At 43.1% G+C, this 21853-nt stretch overlaps 1 protein-coding gene across 1 annotated transcript in view; it reads left to right on the forward strand.

The window, feature by feature from the left end:
* The window catches only part of adamtsl4 (ADAMTS-like 4), a 37469-nt gene extending 15945 nt beyond the window's left edge, over positions 1–21524 (forward strand). Inside the window, exons 5-17 of the mRNA XM_084943873.1 lie at positions 4981–5083; positions 12117–12256; positions 12715–12919; positions 13343–13527; positions 15485–15650; positions 16163–16429; positions 16576–16705; positions 17099–17303; positions 17554–17727; positions 17975–18154; positions 18284–18463; positions 18562–18709; positions 18792–21524. Of these exons, the coding sequence (XP_084799999.1) occupies positions 4981–5083; positions 12117–12256; positions 12715–12919; positions 13343–13527; positions 15485–15650; positions 16163–16429; positions 16576–16705; positions 17099–17303; positions 17554–17727; positions 17975–18154; positions 18284–18463; positions 18562–18709; positions 18792–18922 (2214 nt within the window). The 3' untranslated portion in view covers positions 18923–21524. The remainder of the gene's footprint in view (positions 1–4980; positions 5084–12116; positions 12257–12714; positions 12920–13342; positions 13528–15484; positions 15651–16162; positions 16430–16575; positions 16706–17098; positions 17304–17553; positions 17728–17974; positions 18155–18283; positions 18464–18561; positions 18710–18791) is intronic.
* The last annotated feature ends 329 nt before the right edge of the window (positions 21525–21853 follow it).

Here is a 21853-nt window from a genome sequence, read left to right on the forward strand (position 1 = left end):
TTATGATGATGATAATGAGCATTATTATTATTTAAATCCTTTATTTGAACAGACTGAGATCTCTTTTTCAAGAGAGACGGGTGTACAGAAATCACACACACAAACCGATACCGACAGCCACACAATGAAACGACACATTATACGTGATTACAAATAAAACATGTGTAAGGGTAGTTGCAGATAAATAAATATAACCTTTTGAGATGTTTCAGTGAAATCCGAGAATGTAGAGTTTGTTTTTACAGCTCATTCAATCCATTTACAGGCAACAAAGTATTCAAAGATGAAATCATTGATTAAGTCACGTTGCCGTTGTAAGTGTGTGTTTCAGCTGTGTTGTGTTAAGGCTTCGGCTGTTGTGAATGTGTGATGTGTTTCTGTGGCTCAGAAAATATTGACCGAGACTCCTGCAACATTTAATGTCTTCTGGCCGGTGTTCAGCTTCCAGGTTCGTTGTTGACGTGTTAATTAAAGCTGCGTTCCTCTAAGGGGCCTAAGAATGCGTATAAGTAATCTTAACTTTCTGAACTAAATGAATTGTGGTTTTCCTAATCGCATTTCTTTTACAAAATATCGCGAGCTGGCTTAAAGCAAAAGGTTCCATATTTTGTTCCTCTGCAGAACTCATTAGTGTAGTCTGGGTGTTTGTTTCACATTCGAGGCTTTGGCTTGTGTGGCATTTTTGTGAGTGTGTGCAGAACAAAGCCGTCACCCCATCTGCTCCACATGTTCTTATATATACTGCGCACAGATCTCCCCCCCAGCCTGGGCAGTAAAACACATCTATAACCTTCACAGCTACCGTACAAAAAACACTAACTGTCCCTCTTTCTCCAGCTGCATTCACTTTACTCTCACCTGCTGCTATACGCTAGTCTGTCGCTCAGTCGCAGACATTTTTTTAAATCTCTTGCCTCATTTCTTTTGTGTTTACAGCACAATCTCAGAGCTGCTCTGACTTTATCAGATATGTTTGGTAGTATTTCATTAAACTCGGCAGCGAGGGAGTGGGAAAGTCCACTCTGGTAGAATTTGAGTCTCATATTAGTGGTTTTGGCCTTCATTTCTGTAACACAGCATTTCTTAAGTTAATTGCTGAGATCTGTAATCTGCAAAGGAAATTAAACACGCAAAGAAACAGAAGCAATCAGATGATAATCAAGGTGTTACACAAACCCACCGGTTAACCTAATCTGTGTGGGAATCTCTCCATCTATCATTCCTTATCTTGAAAGTGTTTTTGCCTTGTTGGCCCATTTAATAACCTCCTTTTCCCCCCTCCATCCCTTATGAGGAGATTCGCCCCTCGCCCTGTGCTCACAGTATACCACTCCTTACAATTACACACAAATTATCCTCCAGAACCATGAAACACCAGAGAGCACGTCGCCTTCTCTCTTCTGCTTTTCCCCTCAAACCGTCTCCGCTTTCCTCCCCTCTCCGTTCGGTCCATTGTCTTTCCTGACATCCTTACACACCCTGGACTTCTTTTTTTTAGAGCAGAATCCACTCCTACCGTCTTACATTCTTTCTTTTTACATTCCTTTTCCTTTTTTTCTGTACTGTAGCATCCCACGTCTGCACACTACACCCTGTGCACATGTGTGTTTGTTTATGGGGCTGTTGTCCGTTTAATGTTTGCAGGCGAACACACATGCCCTGCGACATGGAACATATCCAGTTTAAAACAGGGCTCTGCTTGTTTATGTGCAGCAGAAATATTTACAACCAGAACCAACCGTGTTTCACACACAAATCTGGGCAGATTTGCACAGTCCCCTGAAAACATAAGGTCGCATACGTGCGCTGACCTTCAAGGAGCCCGTATTCGGTCCTAAATTCAGTGGATGTGGCTCGACACATTCCCCTATAAGTGGCCTTAACCAAATGTGTATCATATCACCCATAAATTATGCCAGGTTAAGTCTGTTTTTTGAGCAGCGAGGACATGCGGTAAGCCGTACCACATAAAGTTTCATGAGCTGGTTTCACACTTTGACAGAGGGGAAATACGAGACATTGCAGATACACACACCAGTATGAAAATGCAGGGGGGTTGGGGGTGGGGGGTTAAGCATCACAGAGTGCATGCTTTGATGGTTTATCCATGAGAATCTTTTACACTTTGTCGCAGAGGACGGTTCACGTGGGAAATGTTGCTCTGTGTGTGAGTCTGAACCTTAGTATTCGCTCTCCCCAGACGAGCTGCTAGGAACTTTCCAGCTGTTTGTGGCAGCTGTGTGCGTGACGAGAGGTTCAGAAAAAAAAATACAAGAAAGAAAAAGAGGAACGAATCAAAGAAAGTAAGAAATGAAAGACAAGAAGATTGCAGAGCTGACAGAGATTAGAGTACCAAGGAAATCTGAGAGCTCCGTGTGTGTGTGTGTGTGTGTGCGTGCGCGCGTGCGCGCGTGCGTGCGTGCGTGTGCGTGTGTATGTGCGTGTGTGTGTGCAAACTCCTCGGGCAGGATGATTGTGGTTTACCACAGAAGTGACACCTGATGAAGCTGGTGGGAGTTTTAAAACCTGTTATTTAACTAAAAATGAAAACAGTGTAAGACTGCTCTGCTACGAGTAAAAGCAGAGAGATATTACTGACTAAGTGCACTGCCCTGCATGTCTTTTAGATGTTGATCGTATCTGTGGTCATTGATTTATTCTCCAACAGGACAGTGATGCCAAACACAGAGCTATCTTCAGCAAAAACAAGAAAAATTAGTTTTGTAGCAGATGGTCTGGCCCTCACTGAGCCCTGGTCTCAGCGCGATGCGGTCAGTCTGGGATTGTGAGCTCTCCAACTTTAACACACTCACCAAATACCTTCAAAAGCTGTGCAAGTGTACCAAAGACAAGTGGCACTCGTTTAAAGCCAAAGGGTGTAGTTTTTTCATTTTTACAGCACTTTTCTGAAGGACTATTGATAAAGGCAGAGTGATAAGGATTATTTTTTTTAAACAAAATATCACAGGACTGTGTTCAAAGGAAATCATTACATGGCACCTTAAAATTATGGATCCTGCTGGCAAGTAACTTATCAAACACACTTTAAAGGCTGATTCTGTTCATAACATTTATGGACAGAGATTCAAGGCACAGCCAAGTGGCATGGGCTTTTTGGTTTGGTGGCCTAAGGATCACCTCTCTTTTGGAGGATGATGTGGTTCTTTTGGCTGGATTACGTGGTGAGTCTACGCTCTCGGTTTCCAGCCAAGTGTGAAGCAGCAGGAATGAGAACCAGCACCTCCAAGTCTGGTTCTCAGCTGGAAAAGGTTTCAGTTGCAACTCCGGGAGTTGCCCCAAGTGCAGGGGTCTAAGTATCTACATTCCAACCCTCACCTATGGCCACAAGACGTGAGTAATGACCTACAGAATGAGATTGTGGATACAAATGGTGGAAATGAGCTTCTTCCGAAGACTGTGTGGGCTCTCCTGTAGAGATAAGGTAAGGAGCTCGGGGAGAGGCTCAGAGGAGAGCAGCTACTCCTCCATTTGAAGGAGCCAGTTGAGGTTGTTTGGTCATCTGACTAGGATACCTCCTGGACACTTCCTAATTGGGGTGTTTCAGGTATGTCCTACCAGGAAGCAACCCCATTGTAGACCCAGGGCACACTGGAGAGATTATCTCAGCCTGCTCGGGAATGCCTTTGGCTCCCCCCACAGGATGAGCTGGAGGAGCTGGCAGCAAGAGGGAGGTCTGGGCATCTCTGCTTAGGTTGCTCCCTCCAAGACCCAGACCCGGATAAGCAGGATAAGGATTGATAGTAAAGCAAACTCTCCTCCTTTTTGACTCCAGTGGGAATCATAATTTAAAAAACGAGCTTTGTGTCATATCCAGCACAACTTTAAACCAGTGGCTTAATTCCTAAAATCATCAGGAAACTATTCATTGAAGCCAAAGCGCAAGTGAGATGAAGAGTTATATTATCCCTTAGACTTCCATACAACTGGAAATCTTTTTGCAGCCAGTGGAGTCGCCCCCTGCTGGTCATTAAAAAGACTGCAGCTATAAGACAACCTGGAAGCTACGTCAATCTTTATGTTTGGAAATGAGTAATTGCACTTATTGTGGCTACTTCCTCCTATTTATAGTCTTAATTCTAAGTAAGGCTAACTGACTTCTTATTAATGAACTTGAATCAATGAGTAAGTGGCATTTTAAAGTTATGACAAGTTAAGGCTGAGCATTTACTGTATAACCATTTATAACCAGGCAGGTTTCTAATGTGAGCCATGGACTGAGGCCCTTTTCGTAAGGCATTAAAGATGATTAATGCGGTACAGTGAAGAAGAAACTACAGTCTAATACAAATATTTGAATTTACTTTTTGACTCCAAATATTTTTCCTGTTTAGCGCAGCATTTAATGGTTTTTCTTCTTAAAAACACTTGTGTGTGGACTACAGCAAACCTCAGCGAGTCATAGCCGCTGCAGCGTAAACCAGCAGAGTTGTGTCTGCCTGATGTCTCAGCTGTCATTTAAGTGCATGAATGATAAAAACTGTTTCCACTATAGGGCTCCACAAGGACCCTTCTTAAGCGAGCACAAGCTGGACATGTGTTCTTACACACAAGCATAGACACACACTCGTGCATGTGCTCACACAGTCACTCACATTCTGTGGCCATGCACCGAAAGCCATAAAGTGGATTTATGTGAGCAGCCGTTTCCAAAAAATCTATTATTTCCATATGGTTCTTATACTCTCGCACACTGGCCAAAGCAGCATGGGGAGTGCTTGTGTGAGTTTTTCTCCATAACAGCATAGCGTGTTTGTGCTTACCTCTGTGATGTCAAGTTAATTCTTCCCTTCTTTATTAGCTGCTTGTCCTCAACTTTTCCTCACTCCACCCTTACTTCCCCCAGGGACTAGGAGAGAAATGGCCCTCTGTGTAATCTGGGGTATTTCACATCAGTTCAGTTTGTGGCATTAATTGTTTGACCTCTCTCTCTCCGTCTGCTTTGGTGTTTCTGTCCTGCAGGTGTGCCGAGGAGGTGCGCTGGACTCCAGGGCGGAGCAGTGTGCGGCCTTTAACACCCAAGAGTTCATGGGTCGACTGTACAACTGGGAACCTTTCACCGAGGGTGAGAACTGAGTCAACACACACGGTAGTTTAGTGGTGAGCGGCAGTGTGTGTCAATGTTATAAAAGGCTTATTGGGGGAATTAAATGGTATGATGGGGGAGGCGGGGTTGGGGGGGAATGTGTGTTTGAGTGAGTTAAATATGTCTCTGGTATGAGTGTGTCCCGGCTGACCTGCGCTGCTTGCCCAGCCCACCACAATCCCCACTCTCTGTTGTTTGAGCAGGCCAACATCTGCATGCAGCTTCGAGGGTGGTGAGAGTCAATAGAAACAGAGAATGACTGGAACCCAATCTGCTTTGATTCTTTGCACCGAACACTTTCCCTCTTCTGTTTTTCTTCTCATTTGTCCAACATCTCCCTTTCTCCCCTCCTCTCCTGCCAAGTTTCTCCTCCCAACTCTGACTAAGCACACGGATTCCTACTGAGTGAGATAAAGAAGGAGAAAGAAGAACGGGGAGAGGGAGGTGAGAGGTGATGGGATGCGAGTGTTTTGTCACATGACCGCTGGGAGCAAACGGAGACAACGTGGCTTGCGTGCGTGTGCGTGCGTGTCTTTGTTTCTTCACACAGAAGTGTGCAGCTCCGTGTGTTTGTTTACTCTTTGGTTAAGTGTGCAAAGGTTCGCAGCAGTGGAGCTTGTCTTTGTTTTCCAATGCTGGAGGCAAAGAAAGAGAAAAGGCTCAGCGGATATTTGAGGAATTTGAGCGAATAGGAAGGGTGAATATTGCTTGCAATCGAGGAGGGAAAGAGAAGAGAGAAACACAGCTGTGGGATGATATCAACAGTATTTGTCATTAGAATTAGAAATATGTGCTTGAGCCTGTGTGTATTTGTGGTATTAACATATTGGCAAGAGTGCTTGTGCTCTAGATGAATAGCTTAATGGATCTCAGATAAAACAGAAACAGGGGGGGAGAAAGCGTTTGCTCATTCGTGTTTGTGTGTCCGTCTGTCTTTGCACTTGTGATTACTGGATGAGCTGGATGAACTCCTTCGACCCACACAGACACTGGGGGAAGTACAGACCCAGTAACAGTAGATCAGCAACACCACCCGGCCTGCACACAAGTACATTAGTTTGACAAATTTTGCCAAAAAGAAATACACAGTTAGCACACTAGTCCAAATATAGACAGCACACACAGCTGAGAACGTCGAGTCAGTAGAGTTTATTCATTAAAGCGGAGCACGACACGCGATCAATACAGTAAAAGTTAAAGTAGCTCCAGTTAATAGATTATTTAATGGAGCAGATGAAAGCAGTTCAAAGAGTTCTCCCACTGAGTGTTTTATCAACTTCCAGCCCACTATCTTGATTTTCCATCCTGTTTAAGTTTGCTGTTATCACTCTTGTTTTTGGTGCAGCAGGAAGCTGTTTTTAATGTTAAAGCTCCATAAACCGACTGTTTATGGAGCTGCTGAATACTGTGGAGCAGTCGTGGAATCAAAATAGGCTGCATGTACTTTTGATTAAGCAAGGACCCCTATGGCCAAAAGAAACTTCTTTTCAAGCTGGGGTCATTTAAATTTGGAGATCCATCTCTGTTCTGGGACCTCGCCATGCTTTCATGTGCGTACACACTGCAGTGCAAAATCAAGCAGGCATCACTGACAACATAGCTGGGGTGGAGGTGGCTTGCAAGGTGGCTTGCAGGCTCTAAAGTACACTACATGGACAGCCCCTAGTCTTGTCTTTTTTTCACTGCCATTGCCACAACTGTATAAAATCAAGCACCTAGCTACTCAGTCTGCTTTTACAAACATCTGTGAACAAACGGGTTGTTTCTTAAGAGCTCACTTGATGCGAGTGTGATATTGTAATAGGATGCCACCCTCACCACAAGCCAGTTTGTGAAATTTCTTCCCTCCCAGATATTCCATAATCAGCTGTAAGTGGTATTATTGAAGAGCGAAAGCATTAAGAAACCACAGCAGAGGGGCAAACCACGTAAAGTGCTGAGGCGTATAGCGTGTAAAAGTCACCAGCGCTCTGACTCAGTAACTCCAGCGCTCCAAACCTCCTCTGGCATTAACATCAGCACAGAAATTATATGGATTTCCATGTCTCAATAGCTCCTGTAGGTGTAATTTGTAGGCAGCCCAGTGCTTTTGGCCATATAGCGTAACTGTAGGCAGGCTAAAATAATTAAATAGCCTGGCAGGTATGACATTTACCAATGGGATGCATGGAAGGAGTGCAGATCCCATCACTTGGCATGTTGATAAATGTATACTTTGTTGAGAAAGTATGAATTTAGTGCTTTTGCTCTGACTTTCTCTTGAAACAATAAACCTCTTGAAAGGCCCGCAGACAGGAGCGGGTGGGCATGGATAAAAATCCTCTATCAGTGAACCTATTGCAGTGTTGGAAAAACCCTAAATCGGTGTGAAATGAAAAAGTAACACAGTAAAGCGTACTGTGTGAGCATAGTTTAAAAAGATAATTATGAGTTTTTGTCTGTTATTTGTAACACTCATACTTGCATACTTACTTGTACTTGCAGCCAGAAAAAATAAGCCCATAGATGGATATCGTTTTTTCCCATTACCTGAGTGAAAGGTCAGAGGCCGGTGTGTTTCAGCTGAATGCCTTGTGTTTCCCAGGGGAATACAACATGTCAGCCATGAAGGCTGTTTAAGATTTCAGTCAGACTTTGGGAAGTTTGAGGCGGATCTACAAGATTAATTCTGTGTGTTTGCACCAGAAGTCATCGGCAGGGTATCAGCTGGAGTCAAACTGTCTGCATAAACACACGGGAGCTTTCCTTTTACCCACTACCATGTTTCTGTGCGTTTGTGTAACGGGATTGGGGGGGGAGAGATATCGCTGCATCCTGAATTGAGCTGCTGTGCGTCCTTGCCCTCTGCTTCACTTTGGGTTGTTTTAAACTGATGTGTCCTTGAGGTCTGCTGAGAAGAGGAGAGGGCTGGATAAGGGGGGGGGGACAAAAGGGCAACCTCTGGTAGGGGGGAGTTTATGGGAAAATAGTCAAAAACACTCACTAAAGTCCACGCTTTGGCTGCACTATGCTGCTGTGCTGTGGGGGGCAGATGCTGTAGCCAGGTGACGTCACACTTGATCAGCACCGGAGATGATCCTTTCCCACTCCGCTAAGTAAACTCTATCACATTGTTTACTTCAGTCCGGTCCCATTGGCCACAACCCAGATTTTCATATCTGGCTTCCTATCAACACGCTGGAGGCTGCGATGGAGTGCTTGAGTGTGTTTGAACACTGACTGCTGCATGTCATTTTTCTCCAGCTGCTCTCATCTGTTTAAAGCTCTGTAGCACTGCATACATTTCCAGTCAGTATTTATGTTACGCGGTGCAGTCAGCTTGTGAACGTTTTCGCCTCCAAGGTGACGAGCTCTGTTATGTTTGTTCTTCGGAGTGGCGTGGCCTCGGGTTTAGAAGTGTACGTTTAAACAGTAAAGCTGCCACCGTGGTTATAAGCCACGCAAGCGATGGGCCCTGACTAATTTCCTGCTACACGCTCGGCTCTGGTTAGCAGCGATTCTATAGATTTGTAAGCGCTGCACGTGCAGGTGTTGTTTTACTTGAATATTTCCTTTTTTCAGGCCTCATCCCCTCTGTGCACACCCAGCCTCCTCTCTTCCTGTCCCACTGCCTCTCTCTTTCTCTCTCCCCGTTGGAGTTTGTTTAGATGAAGCGATAGCGGGGAAGTATATTTAGGCACCATATATTCCACTGTCTGAACACTAAGCTCAGACAGGGAGCGAGAGTTAGAGCGACAGTGGAAGAGAATGAGAGAGCAGAGAAAACAGAGAGGCAAAGACGAGTAGGAAGAAACAAATGGAAGATAAAGGCTAAATTTAAAGAAGACAGTTTGGAGCTGAGACGCGCTCGAGCGTGGCTTAAGGAGACGGAGAACGAGGGAGGTGATGAGGAAGGTAGAGAGAGCATGTGTGGCGACACGTATCCCGCTTTTAGCTCCCCCTCTCTTTTCTGTTACTGTCTCCAGTCTAATCTCTCAAAGATAACTATGACAGACAGATGGAGAGAATGAGGGTGGAGGGAGAGAGGGTGGGAACACTGCCTCTCTTTTTCCATCTCTTTCTCTCTCTCTCTCATTCTTTCTAAATATGTACCATATATCTTCTCATATCTCTCTGCAGTCATCAGATGGTAAACAAGGGGGCACACCGAGGCTGAAAAAAGGACGGTTTTGCACAGTTTGATGCATTTTGATTTTTTTCTACCACCTTATGTCAACAGCAAACTTTTCTGATATATTGAAATCAGAATAAATTACAATTACAGCAAGACAATTAAAGGCTAGCCTTAAGAAATTAGTTCCAGGAATGAAAAGTATATAATATACAGTAGTATACTTCTTATTTATATAATATATACGAACTATATTATACTATTCATCTATTTTTCAAATGTGCTGGTTTGAATATTTGTTAATGGCCGGTTATAAATAAGCTTTTTTTCCCATTGGCATTAGATAGTTTCCATTTATCTAGTCTAGATCACATTGTCCTCAATGCGACATATGTCTGCAATAAGTTTTCCCCACTTGAAGCATCTCCTCCAACTCTGCCTAAGACCACATGATGTCCTCCATCATGTGGTCTTAGGCCTGCCCCTCACGCTTTCCAACAGGGATCCATCTCGGGACACGATGACATATTTTTATACATGATAAAGTGTTTTATTTTGTCCTGTTTTCACTGAGAATTAATACAGTTTCTCTGAAAACTCTGCTGAGTCCCTTCATCACTAAATCTGTTGCTGTTTAGTCTCTTCATCTTTAGTCCCTTGAAAAATTGTTTAAATTCCTCGAACTCCATGTTTACCTGTGTTGAAGGACTGCTGCTACAGCATCACAGTGTATTTATAAGCAAACTTATGCGCAATCTCCTGCCTTGTGTCTGTATAAAACTGTTAAACATCAAGTCTAGATCAACTGTTTTGCTTTAATGCCCTCCTCACCTCTTCCACCCACTTAGCGAGAGGAAATTCACTCCTTAACGCTGGAAATATGTGTTCCCTTTGTGGAAACATAAAAACCACAGATCTCGATCTGTACGTCAGCCCAAGCTTGAAATGACATTTTAACAGTCTACTTTAACTTGCACTTATCTTCCAAGTGGAGGTTATTCATTAACATTTTTAGCGACTTCTCATCTATGATATGGTTTTCACCCCATGTTTCTCTCAGTCTGTGCAGTGATCATTGCAAAATGTGATCCCGGAGCCTCGGTTCCTTTAACAGGAACTACCACGAAGGTTTTGAGTACTTCAGCAGGTGTTTGTCCTTTCTGAACTCGACGGCCTTGCAGTCGTGCCAGATGCAGTCATGAAACTGTACAGGTGTGCAGCTGACATTAAAGGTTGAGTTTAAAGATGGCTGCTCTCTGGGCCATCGGGACTGAGTAAACGATGGTAGAGGTAAGAGGGCCACGTGGCCGTTCCCTCAACCCCAGTTATCACACATTTGTCACAGATTCTTTTTCAGTTTAATGCTTTTGTAAGTCACTTTTGAGTGATCTGGTGTACGGTGTCACAGCTGCTTTGATCCCGGCACAAGATAGTTTAGTTTCCTGCTTGTGTGACACCTGGCTGAGCAATGTGGTATTCTGAGAGATTTGAGGACCCTGAAAGCATATGGATTTCCTTTGAATGTGTGTCATACGACACTCTTTGAATCCTCACAAGGTGAAAGCAGGGCGTTGGTATTTGACCTTTACCCTTTGTTCTCCGTTATCTCCTATGAACCTCATGACTTCAAAGGTGATGGAAAGCTCGGTTTACTTTCTGCTGATGTCATGACTTGGAGTGGAAATTTTTCCATTCTGCAACAGTGTAACCATTTCGCAGCACTGCTGTATTATCACAAACAACATTTGGTTGCATCATAAGATTAACGCAGGCTTTTGAAAATTGTTTTAAGAAGAAAATTATTTACCTGTATGCTGTTTTGACTGCTCCAGGCAAAGTGGCACGGTGTTCATATATGTACAGAATTTAATGGTTTTTACAGTTTCAGAAGACGAGAATTTTCCCCTTTAACCCCGAGCCCCTCCCTCCTCTCTTCAGCTACCTCTTCTTCTCATGGAGTGAGCTCATGTCATTAGCCCTGTTTCAAACAAACATGATCACAGGCCTGTACATTCACATACCCCTACAGCTTCTTCTTAAATAAACTGCCAAACAGTGGACCCAATCACCAGCCCTTCCTCTGTGTCTTGCTCTTCATTTTAAATGAAGATCTTAACCTTTTGGGAAACAGACCCATACTCTTTCTCCTAGGACTATGATGAGAAGTTGTAGGCTACATCATCATGTTTTATTCCTTGGTGTTTTACATGCTGAATTACAGTAACTCTGAGTCTTTCATAAAATACAGGTTACTTACACACCCTGCAGTCTGAAAAAGCATCATGGAGGACTGAAGACGGTCTGCTGATGTTGTGCTCATGCCATGCCCTCAAATATATTAGTTCTTTTTCTTCAAAAAAAGCTCCTTATTTTCTTCACATTTTCCTTTTACCACTCTGCCCTGTGTAGTTTTCTGTATCGCCACACTATTTATCTTCCCTATCCTCTCTGCACTGAATGACTTTCATTTTCTCTTTTACCTTGAAGCGGTGCCCTTTTTCTTCAGTTCTTCGACTCTGTGTTTCCAAGCACACTTCGCCCTGCTGCGTGCATCCTTTGGGTCGCACTCATAAATCTTGCCTTTTTCAAGCTTAAGATTACACCTTTTTTCTGCGTATGTATCCGCTGGGAAGGTGCAGCCATGAACAGCGGCGAAATAGCTGATCACTCTCCCTCTCAGGGGTTACATGGTCTGGCCTTAGTTTCCTGACCACATGGAAAGACGTTCATCCTTCCAGCTGTTTCTTCTCCGTGGTTGTCAGAGAGAGAAAAAAACTCTGCACACACACACACACACACACACACACACACACACACACACACACACACACACACACACAGAGTTAAGAAAAACATACATGCTGTCTAGTGACCCTGCTGACCTGTGTTTCTGTGTTACAGTTGGGGCAGACAAGCAGTGCGAGCTGACCTGCAGACCCGCTGGCTATCGTTTCTACGTCCGTCAGTCAGAGCGTGTCAGAGACGGGACGCCCTGCTTCAATGTTAGCACCAATGATGTGTGTGTGGAAGGACAATGTCTGGTGAGTGGTTTCAAATGTGTGTGCGAGATTTCTTGTTTCACGTGTCTGAGTCCAAGTGTCTCCTGTCTCGAAGAGGTTGACAAAGCCCAGAATCTGGCTGTCTCAGTCTCACGTCTGGAAGCTGATTTAAACTGGCATTCAGAGTCAGGCTCTTTTTACGGCCCTTCTCGGGGCCTCTTTTCTTTGCATCTTTTCCTCTTTCTCTCATTTGCACTCTCACTCTCTGATTTTACCCTCGTTCCACCCTTCTGCTCCTGGCAGGAATCTAGCGAGCATCAGTTACCAATTTAAATAAGCAACGTTGAAATAAACACTGGCAATGGATGCGAAATGTCAACAAGATTGGACCCGTTTTTCTCCATCCCCACCCCTTCTCTAACATCTCAATTGTTTCCCAGCCACATTTCCTTCATTGTCCGACCCATCACTCACATCTTTTCAACTCCTTCTCCTGTCAGACGGAGGGCTGTGACGGGGTGCTGGGCTCCGGCTCTGTGATTGACAAATGTGGAGTGTGTGGTGGGCGGGAAACATCCTGTCGAAAGGTGACGGGAAGCTTCCACAATACCACGGTTCCTCTTGGTTACCACAAGATCCTGGACATCCCACCCGGAGCCACATTCATCAACATCACCGAGAGACGAGCGAGCCCTAACTACCTGGGTAAGCTGAGTTGCACACGCACACATTCGGTTTAGGGTTTCTTGAATAATGCTGGCCTACAGCAGTGAAATACTGGCGAGGATAGTGCAGATTTGGGAATGAGATTTGGCCCGTGATCGTGTGTGTGCTGGCTTTGACTGAGACCTGAGATTTTTGTGGCCTCACAGACTCTAAGCTAGCATTGTTAGAGCTCATAAAGAATCAGTCAAGTGTGTAGATTTCTGTGTGTGCATGTGTTTCTTGTCAGCCTCCTGTTTGTTCACCACACAGCACTCCAGGGTCTGTGTTTGTCTTTTTTGGGAATGTGTTTGAGCATATGGGGGGATTTTCTAAGAATTCACCAGACTAAACAAGGTCCTAATAAGAAAAGAAAAATTCACCCCAGTTCTTCTGACATTCCCACTCCCTCCTCCCTTTTTCCAGCCATGAGGAGTGGAACAGGAGCTTCCGTGGTGAACGGACGTTGGGCTGTGGACCCCCCAGGGGAGTATCAAGCAGGGGGCACTACCTTCACCTACACCAGGCCTAGAGCACAGGCGGAGGGGGAGGAAGCAAAGGGCGAGTCCCTCTGGGCACCAGGACCCACAAAGACACAGCTACAGCTATATGTAAGTTCTGTAAGCACACATGGACCAGCACTACAAAATTAAGATTTACTCAGAGAAACATGTATACGTACAAAATATTTCTCTAATATATCTCCATGTCACTGTTTTGTGCCCGAAGCTGTGTTCTTCTGCTCTGTGTCAAGATCCTCCAAGGAGACGGAATTATTTTAGTATTGTGGCAGGATAAAGAAGGATATACTAAAGCTTATCCTGAGCCACCTGAAACTATCCAAGGCTTAATAATAACAGCGCTAACCTCAGGCTAAAATCTTATTAAAGATCAGGAGTCATGTGTAGCTTCACATCCAGTAACATCAGGATCAGAGGAGGTAAAGAAAATAGCTCTGGTTTGATCTCCCCAACAATCACCAGCATTTTTAAGGTTTAGCAGGATACAAAAAGTAAGATATAAAAAGATTAAAACGCTGTCACCATGGCAGCGGCACTGTGATGCCGTGTAGCTCATTGCATGCTTGTTAGATGGATTAAGAATATGTGCTCCCTCTAGATCCTTGCCAGTGTTGCAAAATAAATATATAAATAAATCAACTTTTTGGCACACCCTGTAGATTTGAGTTAACACACAGACCACAAACTAAAATGCCTCACTCCAGGAACTTTTTTTTCTCCTCCACTCACAAGGGCACTCCAAGTAGAGGGGGAGAAAGGCCCCAAATGTCCTCTCTTTTTTTTAAGTCACGGGTTGTATCACTGTTTTAAATACACCTTCCAATATTAGGAAAAATAGTCAGTGGTGTCTTAGGCAGTAAGGCACTGAGGGACCTGTCCAAAGGGAGGGCGTGGAGTGGCACTGAAACCACTCCATGTTTTCTATATTGTGCTATATTATTATAGATAACGTTACACAGAATTAATAAAGTCATTAAATCATCTGCTTTTACAGAATTAAGGTAAGTGCATGACTGATTATAATCCAGTAATTGTAATCCAATAATACGATACATTTAATTTTGTATAATACTTATATTTAAATAAGTAATACTTACCTATGTAATAGGTCTAAATGTTTGTTTCACCATTTGTTAAGTAGCTATTCAATATTAAATGTTTTACAGTCACAGAGAGCTACCTTTCCATGTAACACATCTTTATTAAGGCCCTGCACATGAGCATGAAAACTTACCTTACATTTTTAATTTCATATTTCCTGCCACAAAAATCCCAGAAATGCCTCTGACAGCACTCGATTTTCCATCACAAGGCCAGCTGTTCGACTTTAGGACCCAGGTGGTAATTTAGTATTTTGGAAATAAATCCTGTGCTCTTAAATGAGGGGGTTAAGGAAAAGCCAACTAGAGCCAACTGAGCAACTAGACAGCAAAGCATACTCTAGCACGGAGACTGAAAGCTAGGGGAAACAGCTCTGACTCTTTTCAAAAGCAGCCAAATCAAATGTCTCGCACCCCTAAAACTCAGACATTTAATCTTGTTTGTTTAACACAGATAAAACACCAAAAGGTTAAATGACGTGGGTGTATTAATGGTGATACAGCAGCTATATATTTAAATCTGAACTTTTCAGTTACTCTCTAAATCCTCCTTCTAGGAATTAGGTGTCAGAGTTTTTTATTTTTTTAAAAAAGCATATTTTGACTCTTAGCACTTCCAGATGAATTTCACTCTACAAGCAGATGTGACGCCGCCAAACTAAAGCAGTGACTGAAGGCCCTCAGGATCAGTTGCAAAATATAGCAGATCAAAATGTTTTTGAAATGAGATCCCTGCTGATTAAGTCTAAATGACCTTGACTAGATTATATCTCATATATAAGACTGTAGGATTATGTAGGGGGTGGGTTCTTGAGCATGATATTAAGCTCCTGCCAGTTCATTCTGACCTCTGACCTGTAACAAGAACATTTCTCTGCGGGAATCAATAATGCGATTTTTAGCCATTTTTTTTTCACCCTCTTCTTTGGCTCCGTTTTGCTCTTTAGATAATCTTCCACAAGGACAACCCAGGCATTGACTATGAGTATTACATTCCGGTTGAGAAAAAAGAGGGAGAGACCGAGAGGCTAATGGAGAGAGAGCGGGAGACGCCCAGAGAGGCACCCAGGGAGAGACCAAGGGAGCGAGAGCCAGCGAGGGCACCCCTTCGCAGTAAGTCTATGACACCCCGGCTTTCTGACCTCTTCTCTTCTGTTTGACAACCATATTTTCTCTATGCTGTGTACAGTAGCCTAGATGGCAGCTTTCCCAGCAGTCATGTGCAGCACATAGCTGAACCGTGTCAATGTGGAGCTCTCCAGACTCATTCTTTCCAAGTTACTAAAGGAAACATCACTGTAATGCAGATTCTGGGAGAATGACTGACGTCTTTATGGTTTATGATGGGTGTGGTTGTGGGCCAAATGGGAGGGATTATTTCACGAGTGTGTTTGTGTGTATTTGTGTGCGTAGATGACCTAGATGGGAGGCTATCTGATCCATATGTTGGCTGTCATGAGATGCTGACCTCGTCATGACATCATTAATGTTTTCCTCTTATTTTCATCGTTTCAACATGTTTTTCGACTTTCCCCGCTCTTAATAACTCCTCTTGTTTGTTTCCCAGTCATGTTCTCCTTTATATTTGAGCTTTAATGTCCATCTTTGTTGGCATTCTCTCACAGGTCCTCTCACCGTCTCAGTTGAAGACCCTGTTCCTGCTGCTCCTCCCAATTCAGTCCATTCTTACCCTTCCTCCTCCTCGTCCTCCTCCTCTGTGTTTTCGCTCCCAACTTCGAATCAGTGGACACCTGAGCGGTCACGCCCACGAGGATTTGCGCCCAATAGGAATGCTCGGATCCCCCCGCGCACCGACCTGCCACTGGACACCCTGCCGCCATTTGTGTGGAAGAGAGGTGGCCTCACCGAGTGTTCTGCATCCTGTGGCAAAGGTAAGACTTGTGATTGTGGGACTTCATACGTGTTACACCCCAAAAATTCTCTCATCTGCTTAATTACTTTGGATGAGGTGGTGTCTCCCTCCTCTGGTTGTTGGAAGCAAGTACAAGAATCTGTCCATCTCTTTCTCTCTCTTAAGGTACTCAGTATAGACTCATCGTATGTGTGAGCCGTGATACAGACGAGGAGGTCTCAGAGAGCAAGTGTGACTCTGCAGCCAAACCTGCTCCTGAGGAGGAGCCTTGTAACACACACCCCTGCCCACCATTGTGAGCAACCTATACATTAACTTATTCATATACAGATTATATAGAAAATTAATTTCTATATTGCATTTTTTATACATTGAATCTTATTTAACAGCTTATTTGTAAAATGATATTCATTTATCTTGGCTTGAAAGCATAGATTTTTTATTTTACTTGAACATAGAGACATTTTATGCATATTTTTGCATACAAAAAGTAGTAGTAGCTACATGGCAGTTAATTTGTTTGGGTTGGCTGTATTTTGTGCCATGCATAAGAATTACTGTGAATAATTAAAGATAATTCCACAAACTGTATAACATAATTATGAATGGAAACTAACTGCTTACAAAAGTCTCTTTGCTTGAATGACTTGTAAATGTTTTTAAGTGGATCCTGTCTCCTCTGCAACAGCTGGGAGGCTAGTTCGTGGTCGGAGTGCAGTGTATCCTGCGGCCCGGGTGTCCAGCAGAGGCAGCTTCAGTGCAGGCAGAGCTTTGGCGATCGCTCCACCATGGTTCACCCCCAGCGCTGCGCCGACCTCACCCAGCCAGTGCTGACACAGCCCTGCCAGCTCCGCCTCTGCTCCCACTGGGAGGTCAGCTCTAACTGGAGCCAGGTGGGTCTACAACACATGTATGCAGCTAGTAACAGCCTCTGTTCTTGTCTGGAAATAACAGACCCTCTTGCATTGTCAGCAAGCGGGACACTTGTATAGTATAGTGTCTCAACAAGACACTATCATTAATTTCAAAAAGCTATAATTAATACTACAAAAAAAGCTATAAAAAGTTAGAATTGGGAAGTAAAAGAAGATTCGTTTCGTGGTTTGTCTGCATATTCTCATGTTTGTCCTGTTTCTGCCTCAGTGCTCGGTGGACTGCGGAGTAGGGAAGAGAACAAGGAGTGTGCGCTGTGTCAGCGATCAAGGTGACGTGGTGAACGAGAAGGAGTGCAGCTCCAGGGCCCGTCCACAGGGAAGTGAGGAGTGCAACATGGGTCCCTGTGTGACCAACTGGTACTTTACAGACTGGTTAAAGACTGTAAGTAATGCACACGCATTTCAGCTTTCAAAAACTTTTCAGCTTTAAAAAAAAAAAAAACAGTTGAAAACACATCTATTTAGACAGGCAGTATTTTAATATCCTTGTAAAGCACCTTGTAATAGATTCTTATCTTAAAAGGTGCTATATAAATGAATTTTACTTACTTATGTACTCACAGCAACAAAAGAATAAAACATGCATTTAGCATCGGTCCTCAACATGTTCCCTGACTTTGTGTGCTCAGTGTTCAGCGCAGTGTGGCCCTGGGGTGCAAAAGAGAGAAGTGGTGTGTCTGACCAGAGGAGGAGTCAGAGAGGGTGGAGAAGGAGGAGACTGTGTTGGAGACAAACCAGCAGAGATGAAGGCATGTAACGGAGGCCCCTGTGTGCCAGTAGCTATGTGGTATAGCAGCCCCTGGACACAGGTAGGAGAGTGGTGTCTAAAGACTTATTTTGTGTTGTGAGTTTGGGTCTCATATTGTGTTTTGTGTCCTATAGCTGCTTTATTCTTGACTAGGGTTGGGCATGTCACTGATTTGTGGTCTTTTTTCCAGTGTAACGTCCCATGCGGGGATGGAACTCAGCGACGAGACATCATTTGTGTCCAGAAGATGGGGAACGATTTTACTGTTGTTCCAGACGCTGAGTGCGCTAAGCTGGACAAGCCTGCATCAGTCCAGCAGTGCAAGATGGGAGCATGTCAGGCACAGTGGTTCACCACAGAGTGGAGCGCGGTGAGAGATGAAAGGACAATGAAGAGAAATTTTTTAAAAATCAGAGATTTGTGGAAATTATATTTATACTGTTGGCCTGCCTGCGTTTTTGTTCTCAGTGCTCAAAGTCTTGTGGAAAGGGCTTACAGATGAGGGAAGTTCGATGTCTAACACCAGAGAAGAAGCACAGCCATGAATGCGACTCCAGCATCAAACCAGTCCAGGAACAAATCTGCAACACAATACCCTGCAGCCCACAAGTCTCAGGTCGGTGCGTGTGTCAACAAAACTGTGATCAAGTGTGTTTTGATCTCCCTGCCAACCTCTCTGTCCTTCTGTCTGCTCGCAGATGAAAACTGCAGAGACGTACGTCAACAGTGTGAGTTGGTGGTGCAAGCCAGACTCTGCGTCTACACCTACTACAAGAAAGTCTGCTGTGCCTCCTGTGTTCAGAGTGCTCAGCGTGCCAAGAGACACTGACCGGCCAATGGTAGACAGCCCCTGTGCGCAAGTAGTGGAGGATTAGGTCAAAAGGGCTAATCACCCCAGAAATGACAAGTCTGTAGAAATGAGCAGCCCAGAGTAGACACGTGAAGGCGTTTGGATGACATTTAGCTTTTTTGTCCTAAATCTTAACATAAAACACTGTGAAAGTTCCTCTTATCAGTACCAGTCGCTTAAACCTGCACCTTCCTCTGAGTTTGCTTCAATATACTATGTGTGTTAGCTTTAACAGTTTGCTGATTTCCCACACACAGTTTAATTGAATTTCATTGTCCTTATTTTCACTCTCGGAGACTAATTTCTGTGACTTACAGGTTGTAAAGAAAGGAGGACACAGCTGTGTTTCAGCAGCAAATTTAACAATTTAAAGATTCCTCCTAATCTAGGGGATCTTCAAGCAGACATGCAAACCACTAATTACGTGCTAAACGAATGATTACCATGTGTGCTAAGATCTACTGGAATAGATCTGTTATCAAGTGCCCCACTGAGCTACAGTGGAAAAAAACCCTCCCAGACTAGAAGGATTTTATTTACATATTTTATCTATTTTTTTCTCTTTGCCAAAAATATTTCCTCAAGTGTCCTCTCAGTATTTGGACAGATGAACCAAAGGATTGGGGTGGGCATAAGAGTTAGTGACCAAATATAACAGGGTGGGAAGACAGAGATGAGACTCTTCCCGAACAAGAAGGTCAGCTGACATGGGACAGTCACAACAAAGGTTGCCCACAAAGAAATTTTTGTTTAAATTCAAACCTAGCTATAAAGATTTGTAATTGCAAATGTTTTTTTTTTGTTTCTTTGTTTGTTTTTTTAATTTTATAAATATATATCAAAGAACAAACTGACAGGACAGCTGTTGCTGTAGAATTTTCTTCTTGACCAAGAACCAAGCGTATCATATCACATTGTTAGTCTCACTTCCCAACTATGCATTAGGCATACTCAAGATATCATGTAAACCTTAACTTGCCACTAAAATATAAACAGCAGGGCATTACTTAAACAAGAGTAGTGTTGACAGTAGGACGCTGACAGTCCTAAAGGACCAGCTTCAGCCCGCTGGTTTCGCTCCACCCTCCCTTTAAGCCAACTTTCTTCTGATTGGCTGCCGCTTGCAAACACAAGCATGAACAGCAGGTGGGTGGGACTTCACCTGCTGTGTGCCTACAATGAACATATTAAGGATATCTCCTTCCAATGACCTCATACAGAGCAGAGAGTAAAAAAACTGCCTTAAATCAATGTTTAGACCATTCTGAAGCCTCAGGGTTTTGACTGAATTAATCTTTTTTTTAATTATTTGTTAGCTATGTATAATATTAGCATCCATTTTAGCATTTGCTGCTTTCTTTGGTCAGTCATTGCTGGTTTTGTACTTTTCATGACATTTCCTTTCAGTACAAACCAGAAGGACATTCAGAGTGTGCATCCTCTGTCAACTGATTTCTTTATTTTTAACAGTTATAAATAAAGTGACCTAAATTCTCCCCAAAATTTGACAAGTTCTTAACAATATCATAAAGTCAGCTTCATAGTTTCTGCATAATCTTGCTGACCAAAAGCCAGTGATCATATATGTTTAATAGACAATACAGAAGGTGGCCTTTAACCATTAATAATTACTAAATGATTGATTTTGCAATCGTTATGATTAAGCTATTAGAAATGTCTTTATGTCATTACCTTTTTGGGAGGGAATGTTGAATCTGTCTAGTGAAATCAGGTGAAGTCGTAATAGGAAACCTTAAGGGGACTGAAAAAGTTGCTTTCTTACATGTAGTCTTCTAGATATGATTGGATCATATGCAATGATCCTGCTTTGACCTGAAACATAAATAATGCATATCGAAGTGGCAGCCTCTGTATATGTGTGTGTGTACTGTTTAATGCTCTTTCTCTGGCCTTGATTGTTTTTAATTTGCTCCCATTTTCTTTTTCACCTCCCACCCTGACATATACTCACACCCAGTCAAAGGTGGGGAGTCTGTATATTTGTGAGATATGTTTTAATGTCTATAATTTCTCTGAAGATAGTCGGTGCTTATGTTTATAACTGAGTAGAGTTATCAGAAGTGTTGTTATAGAATCCATTTACTCACATCTAACTGTCACATAACTATTTTATGTTGCATTTGAAGAAAGAATCAATGTTTTTGCTCTTAAATTGCGGATGTTCGTGGACGATACATGTGTATGTGTGCCTGGAGTGTACGTGTGTGTGTGTGTGTGTGTGTGTGTGTGTGTGTGTGTGTGTGTGTGTGTGTGTGTGTGTGTGTGGTTGTGAGGTTGTGAGTTTTGCGGATGTGGCTTTGGATGTGCCATTCTTGTCTCTTATCCCTTGTAGTAGAAATTAGATTTTATATATAAACATAAAAAGGATAGTAATTTATCTATTATCTAAAGAACATGTAATTTATTTGCTGTTTTGAGGAGCTGTAGCAATTTTTTGTTACCACAAGAGATTATCAGATTGTTATTTTCAGTATACAGACAATTTTATGATGCAAAAACAGGAAACAGCGTGGAGGAGTGTTGAAGCTTCATTTTAAATAAAACGGAAATTACAGAGAAATCAAGGCGTGTGTTTCTTTTTGGTCCACTGAACAAGGGTGAATTTGCCACTTTTGTCCAAACAGTGGCGCTGTTGAGTCTCTTACACAACTTAGTCAGGCCTAGCTGTCTTCCACAGTGAGTCATCTATGGATAAAGAAATAAGGAGGTTTTTAAAAAAATGTATGCTGTGGTCGAAATATTGAATGAACACGAGTGTTTTATTTCACTTTTCACCCTAGATGTGTCTTAAATTCTAATTCTTGTGTAATGACGATAATAATAATAAACATCTGACCAACATAACACAGTAAAAATAGATCAGCAGACAAATGACACTCTAATCATATA

This window comes from Perissodus microlepis, chromosome 11 (assembly GCF_051167445.1).
Source record: "Perissodus microlepis isolate ML-2025 ecotype Zambia chromosome 11, ASM5116744v1, whole genome shotgun sequence".
NCBI classification, from domain to species: domain Eukaryota; kingdom Metazoa; phylum Chordata; class Actinopteri; order Cichliformes; family Cichlidae; genus Perissodus; species Perissodus microlepis.